The sequence below is a fragment of the Impatiens glandulifera genome, chromosome 1, assembly GCF_907164915.1.
Source record: "Impatiens glandulifera chromosome 1, dImpGla2.1, whole genome shotgun sequence".
Classification (NCBI taxonomy): Eukaryota; Viridiplantae; Streptophyta; class Magnoliopsida; order Ericales; family Balsaminaceae; genus Impatiens; species Impatiens glandulifera.
Window position 1 is genome coordinate 152,415,649 of NC_061862.1, and position 20,702 is coordinate 152,436,350.

The 20,702-nt window shown below is 28.5% G+C and overlaps 2 protein-coding genes across 2 annotated transcripts; both read left to right on the forward strand.

Annotated features, from left to right (window-relative positions):
* The first annotated feature begins 4,131 nt into the window (after positions 1-4,131).
* LOC124911409 (protein FAR1-RELATED SEQUENCE 6-like) lies at positions 4,132-7,042 on the forward strand. The gene is made up of 2 exons (XM_047451891.1): positions 4,132-6,198; positions 6,914-7,042. Exons 1-2 carry the CDS (start codon positions 4,132-4,134, stop codon positions 7,040-7,042), a joined length of 2,196 nt encoding a protein of 731 aa, XP_047307847.1.
* Positions 7,043-19,832: 12,790 nt separating this feature from the next.
* On the forward strand, positions 19,833-20,379 carry LOC124915752 (protein DOWNY MILDEW RESISTANCE 6-like). The gene is made up of 2 exons (XM_047456519.1): positions 19,833-20,045; positions 20,111-20,379. The coding sequence occupies exons 1-2, from the start codon at positions 19,851-19,853 to the stop codon at positions 20,360-20,362; spliced, it is 447 nt and encodes a 148-aa protein (XP_047312475.1). The 5' UTR covers positions 19,833-19,850; the 3' UTR covers positions 20,363-20,379.
* The last annotated feature ends 323 nt before the right edge of the window (positions 20,380-20,702 follow it).

Genomic DNA, 20,702 nt, shown 5'->3' on the forward strand with positions numbered 1-20,702 from the left:
CTGTATACTCCAAAACATCCCAAACAAATGTTACAGGCCTGACCTACAAAGATGGTAACAGCATTGTTAGTAATAAAAATGTTTTACGAAGACTTTAATTAAATTTTATTAAGTTAAATAATACAGTTAATACCTTACTCGTCGCATAATATACACGGGTAACGTGTAGGGTGGGTTTTTTTTCCTAAATTAGAAATATTACTATTTAATTAAATTATTTGTCATATCTCTAATACTTAAATAAGTTTATTATTAATTTATATATATATATATATATATATAAACTCATGTTGTGTCCGTGTCAACTCGTGGCCGTGTTACCATCGTATAAACTCATAATCGTGTCGTGATCGTGGTGTCTTGTAATTGTGTCGTGTTCAACCCACGACTCGAATGAGATAAGATTGTATCGTGTCGTTACGTACTAATATCGTGTTGTAATATATCGGTTCGTATTGATCCAACCCATTGTCCAACTCTCTCTAGGGTCGTGAACACATATCATTTCATGCTCATCGACTGTCTGAAGTAGGCGCGGGTCCTTCCGAATGCGCTGCTAGTGGTCAACGTGGTAGTTGATCGATCTCATCGACGTCTTCATCTTTAATGATTCCATTTCATATATATAAATTAATCTATTATTATTTTAAATAAACTTTTAATTTTTCAAACTTATATTTAAATGTTGTTTTTTCTGAAATTTAATACGTTTGGTTTCAATATTTCAATATTTTTGACATCTAGTTATTCACAATTATCTCACGTTTTTCTTATTCATATGTCAATATAATTTGTATATATTTGTATATTCATATCAGTTTTTTTGGATTAGAATATGGTATTTAATTTTTTTGTTATATATATATATACCATATTTTCTTATAAGGTTATATAAACACAACTTTATATAAAAATAAAGAACTACAGGTGAAATTTATAGTAGCTCTTAAACAAGTACAACAAAGTACATATTGTTACAACAACAATAATAAAGATACAATAATATTGCAGGATTAAACAAACTAGCTAGTTAGGACACATTAAGATGAATATAGACTTTATTGTTACAAAGTTATTTGATGCAAAAATAACATTAAAACAAACAAGTAGATCCAACCGGTAGGTTCCGAAAGCTTGAAATCGTGAAAAGTGACTTGAAGTTATGGTTTAGGCTTGAACAGGAACTTCCATGTTAGGCCTCATGTTTCCATCTATAGGGGTTGTCGTCTTCCATGGGGACGGATCAACTTTGATCTTCGCGATATCGATAACTTGGTGAGACAATTCCGGCGACTTGTAACCGTTTTTCTCTCCATAGCGATGATCATTTGGGCCTCAACCTTAGTACTGTCTTTGGGAAGCTTGTCCTTGTTTGAATCTTTGCATCACAAGTAGAGAAGCATTTGAAGAATACCAAATCCGAAGCCAAGAATATTGGGAAGCTGAAATTAGAAAAGCCAACAAAAAGAAAACACAAAAATGGTTAGTCCCTTTATTATAAATTTTGTCTCTTTAGATTTTTGGGAAACTAAACGCAATGTTAGGATCTCTTATATATGAGAAACCTGTTAAAGAACCACATAACGACATTAAAAGTAAGAGTAAGTGACAATGCAAATGGCATGTATTCCACATATTTTTTGTTCGAATCACTTGTTTTTGCAAATATAATTACAAGAGTTATAAACTTATAATTAAGAATTATTATATAATAATATTGTATATCAAAGAGAGACGAGTGAGCTGTATATACCAAGATTAAGAGAAGCTCTGCGAACACACAAATCGAGAATATCAAACATATCCATCCCACAATTTTCAGGCGAACCAAATGTCATGGACAAAAGAAGATTCATTCCATAAGTGCCTAGCATCCCCCATCAACAACTTTATTGTTGGAGCCTACATTGATAATATTCAAAACCATTTTGTTAATAAATATCACGTCAAAAGATTATTGAGACTTTTCGACGAATTAATTTATACCTTCTTGGGTGCGTATAAAATGTAAAGGCCAATATAATTAGATTCAATGAAACACCCAAAGGAGTTGATAATACAAGAGGAGCATGGCAGTAAATAGGGCAGCCACATAAGGGATGGACTGAAACCCTTCCGTGGACTTCCTCTTATATATGTTTTAGTTTATGTTTTGAAGTTATAAATAAGCACTAAGAATAATATGAAACAATTAAATTAACTCACACACAGGGGAGAGGAAAACAAAGAATGATATAATGTTACATACACAAAAACATGTCGTGTGTAGAAAAGACAACTAGAATTAGTGTCGATTAATTTGTTTGAATTCACAAAAATATTTAAGATAGCTAGGAGGCCGAATGTAAATGGCAGATGTTGTGTTGTGAAGAAATTCATTCATGTTTTTTTATCTTTCTTTTGTATGGTAAACTTGAAGTCTTCAAATGAAGAGAAGCTTATTGCTTTACTTCTGTCTTCTAAACACTCAAGCACATATTGTAATGATTGAGATCAATCCATATATAGAGAGAGGTAATGGGGGGCCAAGAAGGCACTAGTGGGTAAATAAGAAAAGATAGAGAAGGGCTTATGGGCATATAGTGATTTTGCCTTTATTTATTTTTTCCTAATACTCATATTTTTGCCATTTTTAAGAGATATATTGAAATTTGAAATATATATCTTTCATTCTCATATCTTACAACTAAGTCTGTTACATTCAATTGAAGAAAAAGTTCTCTGGATATTTTGAAACTTAAATGACGCGAAATCACAAAATTGTGATAAAATAAAATAAAGTGGACAATAATGAAAACAAAAGCGATAGATACTCCAAGTATAGAATATTTGTGAAACTACAATACTTTTTGATAATTATCAATAACTAAAAAGAAAAAGAAAAAATAGACACAAATGTTGTTATGATAATGAAAAAAAAAAGTAAGAAAATAGATTGAAAGTTAATTATCTATATGTGCATTAATAGTGTAACCTATTAAATATAATGATGGTTTTGAGGATATCGTATTGATTTAACCATTGAATGCTTTATATATATTTATTGAGAATCACCAATTAACATAATCATGCTCTTCCATGGATTGGATTGATGATCGATATGATAAAAGTGATTCCCATAAATGATGGATATGCTTTTATATATCCCTTTATTAATTTAAATGAATGATTTAATGGGATAATTTTAGAGCTTATCTTTAATACGGTGATATATATATATATGAGAAATGATACAGACAGCTACTGGGAGAGCGATTCTCCCAGCGACTGTCTACGTGGCCTGCCACGTAGGCCAGATAAAAAAAAAAAAAAAAAAAAAAATCTAAAAACCCAGAAGCCCGCCTTTCATCTTCCATTTGCCATTTTCATCTTCTCAAACATTAGGGTTTCTCTCTCTCTCAAGTTCATCTGCAATTCTAGCGATTTTCGTCCGTTCTCCGTCGAATACGATTTTCGACCTCTCTCCATTCTCATCTTCGGTTGTCCGCTCTCTAGCGCCTTCATTGTCTGCAATTTTCGTCCGATTTTTGACCTCCGTCCGTTCTCCATCGACTACGATTTCTGACCTCCCTCCATTCGGTTGTCCGCTCCCTATCTCCCGCTTCCAGTTTGTAACCCCTGAATGTAGAGAGGTTTGTCTAAGTATCATTATTAATTGTTCAAGAAAATATTGTAATGTCGTTATTTTCTCTGTTTTTAATAAGAGAACTGAACTGTATTTAGTTTTGTTCATAAACTATATATAACTGAAATGTCATGTTTTTTTAACTACAATGTCATGTTCTTTCAACTATAATGTTATGTTTTTAACACTACAATGTCATGTCATGTTTTGCACTAAAATAAAATGTCTATTAAACTGCAGTTCATTTAAAAAAAATTGAATGTCATGTTTATTATTTCAAAACACGACATTCAAGCTTAATACAACATTAAAATTGACAATTTTCATTTTTAATATTTTTCATTGAAAAATGATACAGACAGTTACATTACATTACACTTTCAACTGTAATGTCATGTTCTTTCAAATGCAATGTCATGTTCTTTCAATCGCAATGTTATGTTTTTAACACTGCAATGTCATGTCATGTTTTTAATACTGAAATTTCTCTCTTATTCTTCAGCTTCATGGGTGAACCATCATCATCCCCTCCCAATGTTCAAATCCCTATTGTTGGCATGACTTTTAATTCTGAAAATGAACTTCGTGAGTATTATAATGCTTACGCACAATCAAAGGGTTTTGGCATTTGTAAGTTAGGAGCAAGAAATGGGCAAGATGGAAAGCAAAAGTGGTTCTCCATTGCTTGTGCTAAAAATGGTGTATTTACTTCAAAAGGGAAAAATATTTTACAACTTAGACCTTCCATCAAGACGAATTGTAAGGCTAAGATTAACGTTGCTGTTAGGAATGAGTGTGAATTTGAGATTACTAGTGTCTACCTTGAGCACAACCATATATTGAGCCCGGGAAAGTCTAGACATATTAGATCTCACAAAGTTCTAGATTCAATTGCGAAGAGAAGATTGGAAGTAAACGACGTAGCTGGAATACCTTTGTCAAAAACATTTCAATCTATTGTGGTTGAAGCTGGAGGATATGAGAATTTGAACTTTGATGAGAGAAGTTGTAGAAATTTTATTTCGAAAGCTAGAAGGTTGAGGTTAGGAAATGGTGATGCCGAAGCTCTTTGTCAATATTTCAACCGAATGCAAAGTAGATGTTTAAATTTTTATTATCTTTATGATCTAGACGAGGAATCCCGAATAAAGAATGTATTTTGGGCTGATGGTAGATGTAGGGCTGCTTATGAGTATTTTTCGGATGTCATAACTTTTGACACAACATATTTGACAAACCGCTATGACATGCCTTTTGCTCCCTTTGTCGGGGTTAATCATCATGGACAATCTATTTTGCTCGGATGTGGCTTACTATCTAGTGAGGATTCTGAGTCATTTATTTGGCTTTTCAAAGCCTGGTTGTCATGTATGCACGGACGTGCTCCAAAGGCAATAATCACTGACCAATGTCGATCAATGGCCATTGCTATTGAAAAAGTATTTCCAAACACCAATCATCGTTTTTGTCTTTGGCATATCATGAAGAAACTCCCTACAAAGTTGGCTGCTCACGCTCAGTATAAAAGTATAAAAAAAGCATTGAAGAACATTGTCTATAACTCAATCACAATTGAGCAGTGTGAAAGGAATTGGATGAAAATGATAGAGGAGTTTGAATTGGAGGATAATGATTGGTTGAACTCTTTGCACGTACAACGATCTAAATGGATTCCTGTATATGTTAAATGTCACTTCTGGGCAGGCATGTCAACATCGCAAAGAAGTGAAAGTATGAATGCATTTTTTGATGACTTTGTTCATTCGAAAACATCCTTAAAACAGTTTGTTGAACAATATGATAGGGCACTGAAGAAAAATATAGAGAAGGAAAAGAAACTGGATTTTCAGTCTTTTAATTCCACCATTCCAATTGTTAGTGGTTATTCTTTGGAAAGACAATTTCAAAGTGTATATACTAACGACATTTTTAAGTTGTTTCAGAATGAAGTGACAGGATTGATGTTTTGTGACACATCCATAATTGAAGACGATGGGAGAACTACTATATTTGGAGTAGTGGAGTCAATTTTGGGTACTAATGGAGAACATTTGAGGGATGTTTCATTCAAGGTACACTACACCCCTGTGGAGAGTTTTGTAAACTGTCAATGTCTAATGTTTGAGTATAGAGGGATTTTGTGTAGGCATATTTTGGCAGTTTTGAGAAGAATGAAAGTGAATCAGATGCCGGTGAATTATATATTGGATCGTTGGCGCAAAGATTTGAAACGAGGTTATCAAAGCATCACTAACATTTATGATTCAGATGTGTGTGATAGTCAAAGAAATCGTTATAACTATCTAGCTCCAATGATTCAAGAGGTTCAACAACTTGCATCAATGTCTGAAGATAATACTTCTGTTTTGGCTGAAGTGTTGAAAGAAATGAAAGAAAAATTTATGTTAGATTCAACATCATCAACAATTACCACACCGCCAACAACTACTACGCAAACAGAAAAATTGATTCATTCTCCCGTGAGAGTAAGAGCTCGGGGTAGACCAACAACAAAACGAAAACAATCTGTCATTGAAAAGATTACGAAATCGGCTACAAGGGCTCGAAAAAAGGTTAGTTTCTGCATTTTCTGCATTTTTATTGCATTTTCTGCATTTTCATTATTCATTTAACATGACATTTCAGTTGAAACAACGTGACATTGCATTAGAATAGTTTCTGCATTTTCTGGATTTTTATTGTTCTTAGGATTTTCTGCATTTTCATTGTTCATTTAACATGACATTTCAGTTGAAACAACGTGACATTGCATTAGAATAGTTTCTGCATTTTCTGGATTTTTATTGTTCTTAGGATTTTCTGCATTTTCTGCATTTTTATTGCATTTTCTGCATTTTCATTATTCATTTAACATGACATTTCAGTTGAAACAACGTGACATTGCATTAGAATAGTTTCTGCATTTTCTGGATTTTTATTGTTCTTAGGATTTTTTGCATTTTCATTATTCATTTAACATGACATTTCAGTTGAAACAACGTGACATTGCATTAGAATAGTTTCTGCATTTTCTGGATTTTTATTGTTCTTAGAATTTTCTGCATTTTTATTGCATTTTCTGCATTTTCATTATTCATTTAACATGACATTTCAGTTGAAACAACGTGACATTGCATTAGAATAGTTTCTGCATTTTCTGGATTTTTATTGTTCTTAGGATTTTCTGCATTTTCTGCATTTCTATTGCATTTTCTGCATTTTTATTGCATTTTCTGGATTTTTTTCATTTTTATTGTTCATTTCATTGTTTCTGCATTTTCAATGTAGGATCATGTCTCTACTCAAGAACAATTGAATGATCAAGTATCGACTCAAGAACAATGGAATGATCCAGTCTCGACTCAACTTTCGTTCACATCACTTTTGTCATGTCAACTTTCCCATGTTGCCGATTAAACACTGTTCAACGTAAATAGTAATTGTATAAATATTTTGATTAAGCACTGTTCGAATTTGTAACATGACATTGCAGTTCAAGTAACATGATATTGCAGTTCAAGTAACATGATATTGTAGTTCAAGTAACATGATATTGTAGTTCAAGTAACATTACATTGCAATTCGTGAAACATGACATTGCAGATCATGTAGCATGACATTGCAGTTCATTACAGTTCATTACATAATGCATTTAACAGAGTTCATAAACATGAAATTGCATAAATAAAACATAATGTTGTTAACAAAATTAACTAGACAATGCAGTTAAGAAAAATAACAGGACAGTTCAGTTAAATGATATTGTTATTCACCTAACAAGACATTGCAATTCATAAAACATGACAATACAATTAAGAAAATAACAGGACAGTGCATTTAAGATAACATGGCATTGTTGTTCACCTAACATGACAAAATAGTTCAAGTAACATTACATTGCAATTCGTGAAACATGACATTGCAGATCATGTAGCATGACATTGCAGTTCATTACAGTTCATTACATAATGCATTTAACAGAGTTCATAAACATGAAATTGCATAAATAAAACATAATGTTGTTAACAAAATTAACTAGACAATGCAGTTAACTGTTGTTCGTTTGTTACCTTCGTTCTTCTTCCTCATTCTGTTTATTCTTCTTCTTCACTTCGTTCTTCTTCTTCACTGTTTTCATCTTTTTTGCTTCGTTCTTCTTAGAAGCATCATATATAACCACTTGTTTATTTGATTCCTAAACATTACAAAAATGTCGCAAGTTAGATTATATAACCGAATGTACTAAAGTAAAAAATGATGAAGAAGTTACCATTTTGTGTGGAACGAAGAACGCGAGCAGACGATGGATTTTCTCTGATGAACTTGAGAGAAACCCTAATGTTTGAGAAGATGAAAATCTCTGATGAACTTGAGAGAAACCCTAATGTTTGAGAAGATGAAAATCTCTGATGAACTTGAGAGAAACCCTAATGTTTGAGAAGATGAAAATCTGTAGCCGATGAACTTGAGAGAGAGAAACCCTAATGTTTGAGAAGATGAAAATGGCAAATGGAAGATGAAAGGCGGGCTTCTGGGTTTTTAGATTTTTTTTTTTTTTTTTTTTTTTTTTTTTTATCTGGCCTACGTGGCAGGCCACGTAGACAGTCGCTGGGAGAATCGCTCTCCCAGTAGCTGTCTGTATCATTTCTCTCTCTCTCTATATATATATATATATATATGACCAATTAGGTTGATCTAGCCCAATAATCCACTTGCTAATTTTGGGTTGTTCGGACAACAATTATAAAGAAATGAAACTTTAGAAAATATAATAATATGTTAAAGAAATATTTTTAAGAGTATTAAGTGTTGTATATTAACCTTTACAAACAACTTTTATAAATGAGTAATTAACCTAGAAACTCTAAATTACTTATACATACAGACTCAAACACACTAATAATTAAATAAACCCTAATTGCATAAGCCTTAATTGCATAAAAGACAATTAAGACCAACAACTCTTAATTTACTGACAATCAATGTTTAAACTCACAATCTCCCCCCATAAGCTTGATTTGGTTCGAGATTTTTCACGTCAAGCTACTCTCGCATCTCTACGAATTTGACTCTTGCTAGTGCCTTGGTGAGAATGTTTGCACATTGTTCTCTCGTTCTTACGAACTCTGCAACGATCTGTTGGTTCTCGACACATTCACGGATGAAGTAGAACTGAGTGTCGATGTGTTTATTGCGTCCATGAAATATTTGATTCTTCATTAATGCTACTGAGGACTTGTTGTCGATATAAAGGGTTACCAACCTCGACTTGCATCTAAGCACGTCGCTCAACAAGTTTCTCAGCCAAAGTCATTGACACGACGTTGTAGTAGATGTCATAAACTCCGCCTCACATAAAGATAAAACAACAGTTGGTTGCTTTTGAGATTGCCAGGTAATCAAATTCCCGTTGAGATAAAACATTATCACTCTGGTGCTTTTTCTATCGTATGTGTCACCGGTTAGGTCGCTGTCAGTAAACCAACGAGTTCTTCAACTTTTCGTCCTCTTCTTAATTGAATCGCATAGCTCATCATTCCCTTCACGTAACGAATAATGTGTTTTACTACTTGTCGGTATAGAGTGGTAGGATGCTCCATGTATTGACTCATTATGCCAACTGCATAAGAGATATTAGGTCGAGTGTGCGTCAAGTACTTGTGAGATTTGATGATACGCCTATACTGTTTCAGATCCACTAAGTTTCCTTCCACATCATTTCCGAGCTGCAACTTTGTTTCTATCGGATACTTGTTCGAGTTTTAATCTTCCATTACAAACTATTTCAACACCTTCTTTGCATAAAATGTCTGCTTCACCTCGATGCTATCTTTTTTCTATTCCACCTCGATACCAAGATAGTACGAGAGTAGCCCAAAATCACTCATCTCGAACTCCTTCATCATTTGTATTTTGAACCCCTCATCATCAACCCTTAATGTTTGATCCTGTCACGATCAAGTCATCGACGTATACACCAACAATGAGTACTTCTTCTCCATGGTTTCTCGTGTACACAGTCTGCTCTTGAGAACATTTCACGAAGTCGAGACTCCTCATTCTCTTGTTGAGACAAGTGTTCCACGCCCTTGATGATTGACGTAGTCCGTAGAGAGCCTTGTATAACTTGTACACCTTGTGCTCTTTATTTTTTTATGATGAAGCTTTTATGTTGAGCGATGTAAACTTCTTCTTCAATGTTATCATTGAGAAATGCTGATTTGACATCCAAATGGTGAATCTATCATCCATGATAAACTACGATAACAAGAATTAGCCTGATTGTATCAAGTTTCGCTACCAGTACAAATGTCTCCTCAAAGTCAACAACTTACTTCTGCACCTAACCCTTCACTACCAATCTCACTTTTTGCACTATATTCTAATTAAAAGAAAAAGTGAAATTATAACTAACTTTAAAATTTAATATAACATTAGTAATCAATTAATATTTATAATAATTAAGAATAAAGTAGTTTCCTGTTAAGTTATTTGGAGTATTTTAATTTTATGGTAGAATTTTTTTTTTATCAAGCATAATAATATCATTACATAATTAAATCACTTAATTTAATTATAAAAATCTTAAATAATTTTAAGCAAGTTTGAATTAAACCATAATCAAACATCATGCAATGCAATGAATTTACATACAGATTTTACTTTTTGGAAGCCCAACTTAAAAAAAAAATTATTACCAACCAAATTATTATATATCCAAACTTTTATTTATATTAGTTGTTGGGACAATTTTTTCCTTAATTTTTTGATACTGGACCTAACTTATAATTTTTGTATTGATTCCTCATTTTATTATATTTATTTAATTATTAATTAATTAATTAATTAAAATATTAAAATATTTTAATTATTTAATTATTAAATATAAAAATAAACTTAAGTTCCTTAAAATGAATAATAATCCATTTTTTTCTAAATAATTCAAAATTTATTTTAATTCAGAATAAATTCCTATTTATTTTAATTAAATTTTAATTTTAAATAATTAATATATTTTAATAATATATCTTAAATAAAATTTAATTTTAAAAAAACAAGATCAAATTAACTCTACTAGGTAGTTTAATTAGCATTTAAAATTTTGTACATATTTTGGTCTTTAAGACGGTTGTATTTTGGTCTATATCTAGTGAACGAATTTCGTCATTATTACTCATTATTAAGTCTCAACAAATCACAAATTTATTATTATTAGTACAATGGATTGTAACTATAATAACTAATATTTGTTCACTTATTTTTGTGAGTCGTACTCTTACCACAAAATATTTTTTTTATTAATTGCACAAATAAAATTTTGTTTAAAAATGATGTCTTCAAATATGTTTATCTTTAAAGGTAGCATATGGTCTTTATTAACAATTTTGTCATGTGACCTCCAATTAAATTTGCAATATAATTAGTATTGTGATTTATGGAGTTACGTACAATTTAAATGCTAATTAATTAAATAAATAAATAAATGGATGAAATTAGTATAACAATTTAATATTTATTGATTGTATCCAATTTGAATTGTTTTATTTAGAGTATTTTATGGATTTGTGAATGAGATGTTATTTGCGTTCTAGTTAGAAAAACGAAATATCAAAAATATATTTTTTTAAATATAATATACTGATATTTTATTATTTTAAATATTGAAATAAAGATATTATGAATAAATTAAATATATAATTTAATAGAAAATTTGTATTATAAATTAGGTTAGAGTTAAAAACATTTTTTTAAATAGTTAAAAGTATTGTTTTGTTATTTATATAAGAAATAGTGTTACTAGTAAATTACTAAAACCATATATATTGTGAAAATTGTTTCATTGTAATCGCTTGATTGGATGAAAATGGATTAGCCAAACATTTAATTAAGTTTTTTCTTATTCATGAATATATAAAATCGAATAATAAGTGTTAACTTGAGAGTAGAAGACTTTTTTTTTTTTGATGAAATTTAAATTGAAAAAATGGATTTTTTTTTTCTTTTTTTCAAGAGCGTAGATGGTGGAACTATGTATTCTCAACAAATACTATTTTTTTGTTTTTAAATAATTTTAAGAAATTTGGGTTAATTTTAATTAATCCTACAAAGATGGTTTGAATGAATATGAATTGACTAATTTTGAAAAATGTTTTTTTAGATTTAATTAGTTAAGAATTAAATAATCCATAAATTTTGGTTTTTGAATTAATTAGATGAAAATTGATTTTTAAATTAATTAATTAAAATTAATAAACTCGTTGAAAAATAGATTTTGTATTATCATGAAATAATCCAATGACCATGTTGGAATACTTAAAGTAAAAGGGACCATGTTGTTTTATTAAAAACGAGAAATCATAGGAATCTTGTGGGTTACCTGCCTTTATAGGATCTCAATATAATATTTTTGTTCGTAATTGCTTATAGATTTTGTAAAGCGTAATCATTTATTTTATAAATAATTTACTGTCATTACCAACATAGAAATTATCTTCACATATTATAATTATCAATCATTTATTTTATAAATAATTTATTGTCATTACCACATAAAAATTACCTTAACATATTTCAGTTTCCCTTTTGACTTGAAAATATGGTTTGATATGATCGATATATACGTTAAATCTTTTTTTTTTACATTCTAATAAAAATGACAAAAATATATCTTTTGAATAACAGTGGAATATATATATATGATGCTTAATTTTCAAAGTGTCTGGATTGTCAGGTCGAGAGTTGTGCTTAATTTGAATATACATGTAAGAGTAAATAGATACTTAGATCGGATTGTGGGTTAATCCGTCCATAAACTTAAAACAGTTAAAAATAAAATTAAAAATGCTATATGTATGTTTCGAAGTTGCAATATAACAAAAACAAGTACAACTTTTTAACCAACTAGGCTAATAAGATTTTATATTTAAAATTTAACGCCAAATTTGATGAACGCGGGACATTCTTTTCAACTTTTTAACTAATTAATATATATATATAATTATGTAATTTTCAAAGTGTCAGGATTGTCGGGTCGAGAGCTGTGGTTAATTTAAATATATATGTGAGAGTAAATGGATATTTAGTTTGACCCGTCCATAAACTTAAAACGGTTAAAAATGAAATTAAAAATGCTATATGTAGTTTCGAACTTGCAACCTAACAAAAGAAGTATAACCCTTAACCAAATGTGATTGTGATGTGGTTTGTCGAAGGATAATAGGCCGGTAACAATTAAAAGTAGTTAAAAAATATGAATCAAATATTTGATTAACCAAAGTGTGAGGCCACTATGATAAATATTAAAAAATATGAATCAGATGTTTGATAGACCAAAGTGAAAGTGTAGATCATGAGATGAGAGGTTCGTTGAAAAAAATATCTGATGAGATATGTGAGAAGATGAGTTGTTTTACCGAAATAAATAAAATGTGAAATGAGAGTATTCTATTTTTTTTAATATATTATTCATGATTTATTAAGTATTTTTTATTTTAATATATTATTCATGATTTATTAAAGATTTTAAACATTGAATATATATTATTATAATTTATTTTGTTCATATTTTTATCTGTGTGTATCGCACAAAATTTTTCCTAGTTTTTATAAGAAATATTGTTCATTATTATCGTCGACTCAATAACCCATCACATTCAATGAATTGAACATTTAAAAGGTTACATAAACATATATATTTCCTTCTCATGTAAAATAAATACCACCATAAATCTCATAATTGTTTTTGGCCTCCCAAGAGGAAGATGCAAATTAGAAATAGAGAATAACGAAGAATAAGATAAAAAGAAATTATATATTTAATTAACTTATTTATTCTGAATGATTTATTCTCTCTATTTAATTCATTAAATATTTAATTTATTAAAACATTCTATATATAAATATATCTTATGAAATATTTTTTCACTAAGATCATAACACTATATATTTAAAATCTCCTTCAATAGTAGTTAATTAACTAAACTGTTAATTTTCAATAGAATAATTATAAATTTCAATAGGAAATAATTCTTTCAGATAAAAATTATTTAAAGTCAAGACTCATATACACCCCCCACAAAAAAGGAATAAATAAACAAATCTTACGTTGTACATAAATATCATAATTGCTCAAATTTAACTTAATATAAAATATAATTACAACACATTGAGCCAAACATGCTCAATAAAAAAAATACATCCAATAGTAACATGAACATGAATTAATTAGCTACTTATCAAATAAAGATTTTAAATTAGATTTAAGAGTATTTTGTTTTAAATAGAGATAATAATTGTGTAAGATTGTATTAGCCTTTCTAGAGGAATTCAACATGTCCTTTAAAAGAAATGATAGTAAACTCTTTAGAAAAAATTAATAATCTAATGCTTATATCAAATTAAGTTATGCGTTCTAATATAATCTCATTTAATTTAATATTGTATAAATATGAGAGTTGAAAAAAAAATTCAAAAATTATATTTAATAATTGATATAGGTTCAAGTCACTCAAAACCAAGATCTTAAGTGGTTGGGTAATCCTCTAAAATCTAGAATTATTTCATATAGTTTAATTTGAAAAATATTAGTTATATATTATTATTATTATTTTTATATATAATTAATTATTTTATAACTAGTGAATTTTAAAATTTTATATAAACCCAACCAACCGCCTCTATATTTATGCCATAACCTATTAAGTGCTTTATCTCGGATATTTAAATATAAAATTAATTAAAAATAATAATAGGTAAATAACACAATAAAAAAAATTAAATTTATAAAATTATTATATTAATTTATTATTTGAATAAATATTAATTTTTTTATTTATAAATATAAATTTGTTTTTTAATGTAAAATAGTATAAAATTGAAATGGTTTATAAATTCGTAAAATCGTAAACTTTTATTATCGTACATTTAAAATCTTAAGAGTGTATCTATTTAAGAATAAATCGTAAAATTTTAATAGTTCAACTCGAGATTTTAATTAAAAAGTATTCACTATATTGTCATCCAGTGGCGGACCTAGAAATATTTTCTCGGGGGGGGGGGCAAATACATAATAAAGTAGCATTTTTTGGCTATCAAATAAATGCATTTTTTAATTAAAATTTTACTCGATAATTACATAAAAATACTAATAAGCACAATTACTAAATTATTCTTGTCCATGAGTCGGTACAAAAGAAGACAAATATCTTCATTACGTTGACTATACCAATCAATCAATTCAAGAAAATTTCCTTTATTTGATGAACTACTTGACTCATCCTGTCCTCGAAAAGGTAATCCTTGCCTCAATAGAAAGCGTGTTACATCAAATATTGTCGTTAAACATGTGTGATAATTTATTTATATATCACGACCATGTGTACGTAAAACGTTTCTCACGTTATGTCTTTGGTCTTAAAATGATTCAAATTGAATTCTAGCTTCATTATGATAACTATTTGAAGTTCTCATATGACGATTGAATCTTTCTAATGCTTTTTTCCAATTTTTGTACTCATCTCCTATAAATGTATCATCTACGTTTTCTCTATTTAAAGGTTTGAAAAGATAACACCAAAAACAAAATGATGCATCTTTTGATATGCTATATTCTAACCATGTATATTTGATCAGTAACATTAGTAGGCTCATTAATTGATTGAGAAGACTCATGTTGGTCATGTGATGTAGAAGTACAAATTCGTTTATAGAACATCTTCATTATTCTATATCCTACATAAAATAAATGATTAAAAATAAATATGTGTCACAACCCCTAAATAAAATCTAACAAATACATTTATTTGTTGAAATAATTTAAAATTAATTTAAAATTAAGAAATATAAAATAATATTTTACCCTTATATTTATATAAATTATTATTTTACCCTTATATTTATAAGTAATTTGTATTATTAATTATATTAAAATTAATAAAATATATATATATAAATAAATTATAATATAAATGTAGTTTTAAAATAAATAATAATATTATATGATTTTCATTATTTTATATATAATTCTTTATATTTTAACTTATATAAATAAATGTTATTTATATATTAACTAAAATTTATGTATTATTATAAATATTGTATTTTAGAAAATATATTTTTTTTTTTGTATAAAATAAAATATTAATAATAATTACTTTAATAAAATTATATTTGAAATTAGAATACTATAATTATGAATTAATTTTTTTTTATAGAAATGGTTAATTTATTATAAATATTAGAAAAAAAGAAGTGTGAGGTTATAATTATAGTAGAGACAGGGTTTGATTACCTGACTTCTACTATACATTTTAACTCTAAAATCACTCAGACAAAGCTTTATTTGATAAACATATATATATAATATCTTAAAAGTTTTACCCTCGTTGTGGGAGACCCGCCACTATTGTCATCCATCTGCTCTACCAAGCTTAATATGTAGGCTATTTAGCCATTAAACTTGATAATATGCTAAATAAAATCGCACCTTAACTGAAAAAATTAACACTTTCCTATCTTATACACATGATTTTAAAAGTGTAAGTATTTTTACTATTTTTTAACACAAGTGTGAAGTTTCAAAGTCATAGAAATGTCAATCTTTTAAGTTATGGATTTATTTAGCCTTATTTGACAAGTTAAATAAAAATTCTAAGCCTCTTCTTTTCTTTTTTTAATTTATAAAACTCTTAGCACACTCAAGTCAAAGATCAATTTTAATTTGAAATGTTTTTAGTATGATATTTTAATTTATCATTTAAATGTTATAACTAAATTAAAGATAATAAAAATAATAAAACATTCAAAACAAAATATATTTCAATAAAAGTCGTTAACTAATTAACCAGCTTCATAAATATCAAAGTTATGGAAATGGAACTTAAACAAACATGTTTTTTGTGCCTTGTTAATTTCTTATTTTTTTGGGACGAGATATTCTAAAGAAATAACTTTGGGAGAATATATAACCGAAAAATGACTCGAATAATATCTATCTAGATAATCTCACTAAATAGTGCAAACTATTTTGTCTTAACTTAAACAAAAGAAAATGAGACTAAAGATCAATGAAGAGGTTGATAAGTCTACATAGACAAATTTTGAAGTAAAATAAGCTAGCAAATTATAAGTTTTTGAACCCATACTCTAATATATCCAAGTAGAAGGTTGAACGTGCATCGCTCATCTCCTGAACGCTATTGCCCGTTCACATCGTTGTGTGGGAGTCGATGTCGACGAAAGCACGGGTCCTTCGAAAAGGACCCAAAATCTCAACTTAAATCAGATCATTCAAAATCGAAATGTTATTTTTCTATTTTTAGATAAGCATTTTTGTGGGTCACATAAAATAGAAAGAGTAATTATCAACTGTTATATATACTCAATTACTAACATACAGATATATGAAATTAAATACATATAAATATTTCATTAGAATTTTTATGGTAGAAAGCAAAAGACAATCAAGAACACACATGCATTTTTTATTATGTAAACAATAAAACATAATGACTGAATGAAATATAATAGCATGGTATATATGCATTAAAATTACCAATAATTTATTTTAGTGTGTGACTTATTGTCATTGCCAACATAGAAATCATCTATATTCGTCACCCAATAACATACATATAATTCAATTTCGCTTTGGACTTTACAATAATGCTTCATATATATGATTATCATCAACGTTAAAATGTGCATCTTTTCCATTCCAATAAAAATGTCAAAAGAAAAGTGTGTTTTCAATAATATTTTCGTGAAATCTTCTGAAGAAATATTGTCATTTACTCAATGTGTTTAGACAAAAGTCATCATCGATTGACATCTCACATTCAATGGGGCTGAAACATCTAAAACGTTACTAATGACATATATATTTCCTACAGTAAAGAGAAATGATAGGGGAATGAAATTTGGGAGAGAGAATGATGTGGCACAATTTGATTGGCCGAAAAAATAATAAAAATTATTTTTCTTCTCTCTCCTTACTCTTTTTTCAACTAGTGATATAGTGACACATCATTCCCCCTCTTAAATTTTCTCTCTCTATCACTCCTCGAGAGTAAAATGGTACTCCATAACCACAAATGTTTTGAAAATAATATTAACGGGAAATAAAAAAATTCATTCCTCAACTTCACATTTCATTCTTATAAATAACCAAAAAAATGGAGGTTAAATTATATTGCCAACATTTGAACACAAAACCTCAACTATATTTTAATTTAGGTCTATAACCACTAAGCTATTGAAGAGATTAACAAATTTATTATTATTTAAACTATATAATAACCATATATATATTTTTATAATATAAATTTTAAAATGATTCATGATTTTTGTTTAAATTATTAAAAATAATTTAAAAAATAATATTTATAATATAATCTAACAAAGTTATATATATTATTTTTTTTTAAATATGAACTTTTTCAATCGTAACACGATTTGTAACTCAATAAATTTTAATTTAGAATTTTAACATAGTTATTAGTTAATGCCCTTATAACTTCGTCCTCAATCTGAACATATATCTATTCATTCACAATTATATTAATTTCGTATAAATGAATATGGACAGAATTAACATAAATCATTCTTAAATTGAAAATTCTTTTCATTAAATGTACATTGTTGTTAAGATATAATTTTTATACATATCAGAGAGATTTCATCAGACCCATGGTGATTTTCTCATTTACTACGTTGTGAGCAATAATATTGGCTAACGTCAATTAGAGAACTCCCAAAATCTTGTATATCAAAGAGTTTTCATTCAACTTCATTGATCTTCTCTGCTTTCTTACTCAAAGAAACATGGAGCTTTTTTTCGTAGAGGTAATCCTCAATCTGCATATTCCAAAACGTATAATATGTTTCATCGAATTTTTCAATGCCATGTCCTATACTACTCTCGTCTGCCATCGTTTCAAATGCTCCAATCTAGCGTTGAAGCTTTGATACCACTTATCAGGATTTGAATACCCAAATCCGATCTGTTTGAAACGATCTACACAAATCGCAATAAAATAAGAAAATAAAAACACAAAAAGATATAGATTTATAGTGGTTCACTCAAATGAGTTCTGTCCATTTCAACCGCCATAAGATTTCACTATTAAAAAAAATACATCATTTTTTTTCTCACACTTTATCTCTCTAAACCTTTAACCATAACATATTTATAGGTAAATATTCGGTGTAATCAAACTAAATAATTATTGGTTCGGCCCAAACTCAATCACAAAACCAATAAATTATAATTAACTTTTTTATAATTTATTATAAGTATATGCTTCATAACTCAACACATTGAATATTGTCATTCTAATTAGGGGAGACAAAAAATCCGATCTGAAAGATCCGATCCATTTATCCGGCCAATCCGAAAAAATCTGAATCCGATGGATCGGATTCAAATATCAATCCGATACGATATTTTTACCGGATTTCCGGATCGGATACATATCGTGCAAAAATAATTCAGATACCCGAAGCCGATCCGGTGAATTTTAAAATTTTAAAATAAAATAAGATATTTATAGAAATTAGAAACTCTAAGGGCCTAAACAATAGTTAGTATATTTTTATTATTTATCTGAAATAATATTTTGGTAATTTTCAACCAACCAACAACATTTGTCAATTGAAATAATTCTATATTTACCCAATCAAATATATTATTAAATAATTAATTATCAAACAAAAAAAATAGATATATGAAAAAAATTCGGATCGACGGATATCCGGTTGGCCGATCCGATCTGGTGTTTTTAGATCGGATAGTTGTCGGATACTAGGTCGGATATGGATCGCAAATTTTTGTAAAAATAGAGGCAGATATCCGATCTGAAATACCGTATCGAATCGGATCGGTAGATTTCTCCACCCTTAATTATAATGATATTATAAATGATTCTTGACGGTGTATTCTAGTCGTTAAATGTTCTCTAATTTTTTTTAGTTTTATAGTTCATCAAAAGAAATAATAGAGATGTACTGTTTCAAAAGATTAAATTAGATATTAGTGTAAGCATTTTAGACTTACATTTTTTTTCAACAATATTCAAAAGAATATATAATATTATACTATTAAAAATTTAATAGTTCAAGTTTTTAACCACATTATCATTAAATTCAATAATAATTTATGTGTTATCCTCCACTGCCCCAATATAGATATTCCTCCAAAAAAACAGTTTTCTCAAAGAGATAAATTAAGATGATATCAAATTGGAGCAAAGTAGAGAGTGTTCCAAAATCCTATAATTTTCCATTCGGAGAAAGACCAGACGATAATCTAATAGCCCCCTTTTGTAATTCAATCCCAATCATCGATCTTCAATCCCTCTCCTCTCAAAGAACTGAAATCATCAACCAAATCTTGAAGGCTTCTCAAGATTATGGATTCTTCCAGGTACTTATCATCATCAATATCATCTTCTTCTTCTTCATGAAACTCATGTATAACTAAAATGACAGCTGATTAATCATGGGATATCCGGGGAATTAACAAGGGATATGATGCTAGTAGCTGAAGAATTATTTGATCTACCAACAGAAGATAAAGCAAGATTATATTCTGATGATCCAAATAAACTTTGTAAAATGAAAATGAGCATAGATTACTCTAGAGAAAAGGTTCATTATTGGAGAGAAAATTTTCAGCAACCATGTCATCCTCTTCAAGATTATATCAATGATTGGCCAACAAATCCACCAAGATACAGGTAATCGATCTTATGAAACAATATTAGTTATACTTTGGAGGTTAGGTTAAAACATCATTTCATTATGATTTCATATTTGTGTTAACCCATGAGGTTTAATTCATTATCATGATGATGATGCAGATAATAAGTAATGGGAAGTTGAAGAGTGGGGTTCATAGAGTGGTGACCAATTATTTTTCTATACGTTTCAAAATTTAATTAGAGTTTTATCTGTATTTTTGGCTAAGATAAGTGATTTATTATTGTCTTTTTTTTTTTTATGAAAGGAATGAGATTTGAATTATTGATTAAGAAAGAAAATTAATAATTTTATTATTATGACTTTAACCCCTTATTTTTAC